Below are 7,842 nucleotides of genomic sequence, written 5' to 3' on the forward strand. Positions count from 1 at the left end.
TCACTTATTTTTGCATGTGCAACCCTCCTGTAGTCTTCAGTAAGAAGGTTACAATCAAACAAAAAGACTTCTGATACACCTTCTATGTTATAAAAACAAATACAACTTCACCACATAAGACATGAAAATCAATACTAAGGCTTGTGAAGAGCTGTTGCAGACAGATCTCCAGCACAGTCAATCACATTTTTGGGGGTTTTTATTTTTCCAAGGACAAAACATAGAACATCAATCTGTTTTATTTTAGTCTTTATTATAAACAATTCTGTAGTTTTCAGAATGGGATTGCTACATATTAGATAACAAAAACATCAAATGAATCGGCTTTATCTTTTACTAAATTAAATCAGAACCAGCAAAAGAAGTATTTTTTAAGGATTTAGTCTATTGCAAGAAGAACAGCTTTACAAACATGGAATTAAAGATACACATTTGATCATATATACATAAGCAGCTGATGACACTCTGGACAGAAACATACAAAGAACTTCTTTGCACATAAATAGATTTTTTAAAGTGTATTTCTTTCACATGTGTACAAAATTATTTTGCTTTCTATACTGAGAAAAGTTCTTGGAGACAAACAAGGATTTCTAGGAGACAAAAGCCCACACAGGATGTGGGCTGTCATGCACAAAAGAATGTAATAATACAATTTACACAGCATTCTTATACAGTACTTGAGCTTCTTATATACATACTTACAAGACACTTTTGTACATGAGATGCCACCTTTGCAATTGAAATGGCACCTCCCCTGAAAGGCTGCATTAGTTCCAGTGTTTGTATAAAAGATAAAACAAGTTTCAAAGGGCAGCACCACTGCAGATTCAAGGATCCACTGAGCTGCAGCTATAATGAAGGCAGTGGGGTAATTCTGCTGGCTTCTGTGTTTACACAGCCTGAGTGGGAAAGGTTGAGATATGACCCTTGAAGTCTATACAATACCTTCTACAAGATGTGTCTGTGGCTAGAAAAACAGATTTTACCAGATCCATGGCTAAAGCCACACACTTTTGCTCTTCATCTACGCTACTTAAGTAGCTTCTGTCTTAGGGGGAGAAGTCTGGCTTTCACATGACCTTTTCAGTATGGTTATTTACCAATGGTGGGGCTGAGTTTAGCACACACAGGACCTGTGAAACTTTTCTTTAATGCATGCAGAAAGGGTGCACAGTGCAGCAATGACAGGGGACCCTGCTAAGCTTCTGCTGGACTGGGGAATGCTCAGAACCCGTGAGAATCAGGCGCCAAGTTTGCTGTGAGATTAGGTCAGGCTTCCACTTTGCTTTAGGCACAACAGTGTCAGAAGGACTGCGGTTTTGCTCCTCGATTCTCTTTATCCCACTTTGTCCAACTAGGAAACAGTACCCAGAGAATACTCAGAGCAGCTACAGGTGCTGCCTTTTAAGACCTGACAGTGTCTAGATAAATGGTATCTGGACATCAGCCATACCAAACACACATGTTACAGCTACACTGGGGCTTACACACAGCCATACTCATACCAAACCGTCTGCTGATCCCCCTGGGGGTCAGGAGACCCAGGAGTGCTGTTGGAGCTGTTTCCTCTCACAGGCTCCTCTACAGCCCCAGAGCTGCTTTCCAACAGCTTACCCTGGCACTTAGTAAGTAGGGCATCACCCTGGCCTTGTCCTGGGGAAGTATTTGCCTCAGTGGTGCTGCAAACAGCTCTGGCAGGGGCCACTGTGGCCACCTCCTCAGTACGAGGTGCTGACTTGGGTTTGACTTTGGAGGGAGTATGGGATGCAGAGGAGTAGTGTTGCCCAGCGTTCACACGCTCTTGCTGCTGGACATTCAGACTGCTGCTGGATGCAATGGGTGAGGCAGAGAACTGATGGAAGGAGAGTGGCCTCTCATCTTTTGGTGGGAGCAGGGAAAGGCGCCTCCCTTCAAGCTGCCGACAGCGGGAATCAACAGCTTGCACGGAACCTGCCACCTTTGCGGACTGCGGCCTCTCCCTTAAGGGTGCCTGGGAGCTCGTTGGCACAGAAGCCCTGGTGCTCTGGCAGACAGTGTCCTTGCCCCCATGCAGCTCTGCTCCTGACTTCTGAGGGCTCTCCTGCCTGTAGGCCTCTGGGCCAGCAGCCCTGAGGAGGTCTGCAGAGGCCAAGCTGAATGCCCTGTTCAGTGACGTGCTCCTCCTGCCCACGGTTCCAGGATGCTGAGGCTGTGCCATCTGCCGTGCCCCGCTGGCACACTGCTGCTGTGCCGGGTGAGAAAGCTTAAGGGACCCTTGGGGGTTTGCCAGAGCATCAGGTTCAACTTGTCTGAGGTTTGGCTTCATGTAATTGTCAGGCCTAGCCGTTCTTCCTTCTTCACCAGCCACAGCCATCTTCACAGTTGGAGCAACAAGACTAGTGGGCATCTTAGCAGCCTCCTTTCTGGATGGCTGAACCAGCAAGTTTCCAGTAGCTGAAGGTTCATTTGCTTTCCTAAAATAATCACCGAGCAAGTCATCTCTGTTTGTGGAGGTGTCCTGGTGTGAGAAAATATGTATGTCACATTAAAGACAACACATTTTGTTTAAAGAATCATGCAGAACTTTGTATTCAAAAAATCTTCCTTCCCACTTAATTTAAATCAAACACAATAACAGATTTCACAAAGTGGAAACAGAAGAGATGACTGTTTAAATTGGGCATAAATCCAACTCAAGGAATAATGTGCTTATTATAATTAGATTGTGACAACCTTGCTTGCCAGGTTAATTATCATAATTTTAAAATAATTTTGATTGCAACCTGGACAGCAGCTCTTTTGCTTCCTTTCACATCAGCCACTGTCACTTTAACATCAATATCATATTGATGACATCAGACATTGGTGTCAGCAGGTATCAATTATATCTGTCATATTCCAGAATACAGTTCATCTGGATAACTCCCTACCGTAACTTCAGGAATGTAACAGAAGTCAATACCTCAGGGATATGTGCTAGCATTACAAAAAAATTTCATTCCTTCTTCATTGATTCCCTTCCCCTCTCCCATTCAATATACTATGTATGTTAAGAGCTGCATGTACAATACAATGAAATGTACAAAAATCATGACAAAAATTGTTTGCCTACAATGAACTTACAAATTTCAAGTCGGACAATTAACCTGGCAGTAAAAGAAAATATACAGTGAGTATTTCATGGGGTCCATGCAATCAAAAAATGGCAATGTTTGATCAGCTGCCATTGTACTATTAGTAAAAGACATGCTCAGAACAGTTAAGGACCATGCTGTCATTACAAACAACAATGATAAACAAGCTCATGAAATTTACTTCTTTACTCTTCTCTAGGGAGCATGTTTAAAGCTTAATACACTTATTTCACTAGTGTTCCAAATATTTCTTCCAGTCAAAAAAACTTATTTTCCATAAGCAAACACCATAATGGCAATAGTGCAGTGTGAAAATTTCTAAGCTCAACTAAGTGTTAAAGTGTTAAGGTTATTTTTAACTTTATTTAAACAGCTGTTACGGACATTAGCATTACAGAATGACGAGTCCTCCAAAAACACGCATGTGTACGAACAAACGCTGCAAATACTTCATGAGCAATTAATGCAAGTGATCTGGCAGCCTTTAATGTAACAACTAGGAGTTACAGTATGCTTCTATAGGTATTAATATGCTAGCAAAAGCTGTGTTAAGTCAGGAGCTGTTGCCTTCATAATAAGAACAATGGATACCCTGGGGATATAGAATGAAGCAGATCTCCTATTTCCCCTGCCTGTTCTGTGCCTCATGCTGCTGGGATATGAAACACTGAGGACCGATTCGAGAGACTGCGAATGTTCCTGATGAATGGAAGGACATAGGGAGTAGCAAGAGGGATACAGTGCATCAGCTTCTAACAGAAATTGGTGTAATGAAATCATTTCACTCTCATTTAAACTGCGCCGATGCTGAAAAGGAACAGGATGACAGAAAGAATGAAAATGGACATGGTCAGGTAGTTACAGACACACAAAAGTAATAATTTTAAACATCTCTAAAAGCTAAGAATTGTACTTAGGGTAATGAGGGAGTAGGAGGTATATTTCAACATTACTGTGAAAATTCAAGGACCAGAATTTACTGATACCACAAAATGGCACAGCTCTGCTGATTTCAATACTTTTACCAAGGCATTCATAAAACAGAAATTTCTGCTCACTTACACTATTAATTAACTGTTTTTAAGACACTAATCTGTTCAATAGTGCACTGCCTCGCTATTGTACAGCATGTCTGAGCAGTGAAAGACAAATGGCATCTTGAAAACAAACATTTAGTTCTTGAAAAAAGCACTTCAAGGAGTGATGTATTCTTGCAGTCATTGAACCAACAGGGCAGTGTCAGTCAACACACAAACATGGTGAAAGTATCAAAAACTTCCTTCTTCAAGAGCCTTTCTCAAACACCCTGATATTTTCAGATTATGAGATAGTTTTAACAACTGCTTATTTTGCACTTTAACTGAAAATTATTCTAGGCTTCATTCCTAATTATAGATTTAGCAGCTGAAAATTACATAGAAAACTTACCAGTTTATAAATAAAGATACCTGGAGCTGAGAACTGATGATATGAAACCTTGACCACAATTATTTGCTAGCAAAAAGCCCCAGCAGTCCAATACACAGTACTTGCAGCGAATTATCTGACTTGCCATAGCTGATAAACAAAAATAAATTAGCAGAGTGCTATATGAAAGCTAATTTTACCTTAGTTATTGAAACTGTCTCATTTGTTTTGCAAGATTTGATAGTACTTGTGTATATGAACAAGGATCATCTTGTCTCTCTCTCTGTTTCCCTATGCTCTCCTCCTCCTAAATCAGCTTTGAACAGTTTTTTGACATCTGAAATGAGCTACCTAGCTCTATTTACTTACACTTGGTAGAGACAGCCTGTTGCTCTCTTCCAAGAACTCTTCCAAAGTTACCATCTCACTGCCAGGTGAGGCAGATCGCTGCCTGCCTGTGTGAGACTGGGATGGATTGCTCCTCTGAGGTATATCACAGGACATCAAACCATTCCTGTGGGAGGAGGACTCATGCCTGCTGCCAGGGCTTAAGAAAGCAGCAGCAGAGTGAAGGGAATACGTATCTCGGAGCAAGACTGGTGCCTCTCTGCTTGGCACCATATCTTCACTGCTGAGGCTCTCAGTTCTACCATGGATATGGTCTAAGGAACCTGAGGAGAAGCATAAATACCATTAATGACACTGCTCTGATATAATTTCAGTAGATTTCACACTCAGGTGGGAACTTATCATCCAGGGTTGTTTCCACACAGACTGGGTAGCATTTTTTACCTTCATTTTTTCTCCTACAGAGCTCAAAGCAATCAGAGGTTTGAAAAATCAGGACTACTAAATATCTTACAGCACCTTAGACAAGCACAATTACTTCACCAAAGAATAAAAATAGCACTGGGGGCTAATAAGCCTTATATTAGTAAGATAATGTTGGGATGCCTCTTTACAACCTGTGTGTCATTGAACCATCTCTCAGTCTTGGCTGTGTGATCTGAGAGTTAGAACCTGACAGTGGAAAAGCAGAAAGCAGATTTTTCCACAGTATCAGGTCTCTTGGCATCCTTCAAGGATGTACAATCTGCAAAAGCAAATCTCCAGAGCACACTGATTCCATACAGAAGCTGTGTGCAGAGTAAGAACCACAGAGATCTCTTGTTGTAGAGAGTCTAAGAGTGGCCTGATATTTCCCACAATACGATGCCAGTCAGACTGAAGCAAAACTCGACTGTCTGCCTTAAAAGCCACCCCTTGCCAGAATCAATCTTAGAAAAGCACTTCTTGCCAGCAGTTTTGATTCCCAAGACAGCCATGTCCAGATTGCATAATCATTACCATTTCAAAACAAGTCTTCAAAATTAATTGAAAGGAAAATGGCATTTTACACACAGTTTCATGGAATTTCACTTCCTGTTTGTCACAACTCAGCTGTAAAAGCTTTACCTTTCAAATTGAGAGGTGAACTACTGCTGGAAGCGTTCCTACTGCTCTCTAAACTGTTTGGCCTGGACACTGAAAAACACAAATCAAGCATTGAACAAACAGATCTTAAGTTCCTCTGATTCTCTAAAAGACTTGGCTACAGTCTCCCTTCTGAAAATAGGACCTGTGCAACTAAGTCACTTTGAAAACATTAACAACATAATAAACACAGGATGCCAAAATCTGGACAGAGTAGAAAACATCTTCATTTTTCAAGTTGTTTAGGATCCATCTTGTTTATCTCATTTTTTGCACAAAGAAGCACATTCTGGGTTTTTACAGTAACTATAAAGTAATGCAAATACTGAAAAAGTTCAACAATAAGTTGCTGCCTCTTTTTCAGTTTTCTTCGGAAGGAGCTGGTGGCCAGCTTGCAAATTCAGTTTTCCGCAAATTCAGTTTTCCACAGTCTCTAAGCAGGCAGGGCTGCTGCTTCAACAGCATTCCCACTGTGCATCCACAAGGCCCACACCAAATTTCTCTTACTGCTGATTCATTCCCTTAAGGAAGGAATTAAACATTCTCCAGAAAAATCAACAACTAACCTGTAGGACAGGCATTAAAAGGTCTGTTGGTGGTAGAAGGCAACTTGCCTCAATGCCAGCATTGTTTTGAAAATTAATTTTGGCAAAATATCCATTAAAAGCTTCAACAGAAAACCAGAAGCAGTTAGAATCCCATTCCCAAAATGGTGCTGAATTACTACACCTCCTTCTGTAATATAAATGCAACTATACCACTGCAGGACAGCTCATGTGGATGCAATGAAACAAGTCTTAATGCAGATGTTTAGAGCACTCACACATGCTACAAGCTTACCGTGCCGTCTGGTGCTTGCAAACTCCACCTCTGGGGACTGCTCACACAGGTCATCTTCTGAATTATAGCCTGGAAAAGAACATAAAACTTAAAAGGCCAATTGAACACAGAAACGTTAATCCTTTAAGTCTGTCTCCAACACATGCTAGCTGTGTACAAGACTGAGGTGATCCAGAAGGTTTTATAGGCCCATCTTCTAAGCACTGGGCAGGGAACCACTGAAGAACTGACTCTCAAATACGCTCTGCCAAGCTGATGACACTACAAGAGTGAGTAAACCCCACACCTCATCAATTAAACCATTCAGCAGATAAAGCAGAAGTGAAAATATCAGTGCTCTGCTCCCATACCTGAATGCCACTAGTAGCCTTGCAGGAACTGTGAAGCAGCCTGCCTGGCACTACCAGCTGCTGTACCAAATGCACACACACCTTTTGGCCTGCTCTGGAGCCGGGAGATGGGGGTGGAAGTGTGCACGTGAATGGCTGAGGTTGAGTAAGTCCTGGGACCCATTTCCACACAGCTGCCTTTTGTTGCAGAGTCTGCTGAGATTTCAGCATTATCATTGCTGCCTCCGTGATGGGAATTCCTTTTTTGCTTTAGGTCCATTAGTACTGCTGGGGAGAAAAGTAAATGAATAAGACTCAATGAAAAATAGCATTAGGGGATTTGTATTTATCTGCCCATACAAACATGACAAACAGGCACAAAGAAACTGCACAACAGAGGCGCTAATTTGGCAAGCTTTTCCATAAACAGTGCAATAGTGGATAGGAAATTTCTGCCACCAGCTTGTCAATCATGTGTGCTCTCTGTAAAGTGTGGGAGTGACAAGGGCTGCTTAGTGCCAGTGGGAGGGTTGATATTATACATGCAACAATTACTGTGAAAGGAGGAAGAAAAGGAGCAAAGACATGAATCCAGAAAAGATAAGTGAGGTGTGAAATTCCCACAACATTATTCCTCGTAGGTGCATTTTGTAAGAACTTACTTCAATAATAAAACA

General features: G+C 41.6%; 1 protein-coding gene across 3 annotated transcripts in view; it reads right to left on the reverse strand.

The window, feature by feature from the left end:
• Positions 1 to 231: 231 nt before the first annotated feature.
• Positions 232 to 7,842, reverse strand: part of CCDC88C (coiled-coil domain containing 88C) — a 95,716-nt gene continuing 88,105 nt past the window's right edge. Inside the window, exons 26-31 of one of the 3 annotated variants that reach the window (XM_014311858.2) lie at positions 7,268 to 7,450; positions 6,837 to 6,905; positions 5,979 to 6,047; positions 4,893 to 5,194; positions 3,708 to 3,923; positions 232 to 2,500 (exon numbers count right to left, since the gene is read on the reverse strand). In XM_014311858.2, coding sequence (XP_014167333.1) covers positions 1,487 to 2,500; positions 3,708 to 3,923; positions 4,893 to 5,194; positions 5,979 to 6,047; positions 6,837 to 6,905; positions 7,268 to 7,450 — 1,853 coding nt within the window. In that variant the 3' untranslated portion in view covers positions 232 to 1,486. Of the gene's footprint in view, positions 2,501 to 3,707; positions 3,924 to 4,892; positions 5,195 to 5,978; positions 6,048 to 6,836; positions 6,906 to 7,267; positions 7,454 to 7,842 lie in introns of all 3 variants that reach the window. The other 2 variants (XM_031066166.1, XM_031066167.1) reach the window with 2 other exon arrangements.

This window comes from Geospiza fortis, unplaced genomic scaffold (genome assembly GCF_000277835.1).
Source record: "Geospiza fortis unplaced genomic scaffold, GeoFor_1.0 scaffold23, whole genome shotgun sequence".
Classification (NCBI taxonomy): Eukaryota; Metazoa; Chordata; class Aves; order Passeriformes; family Thraupidae; genus Geospiza; species Geospiza fortis.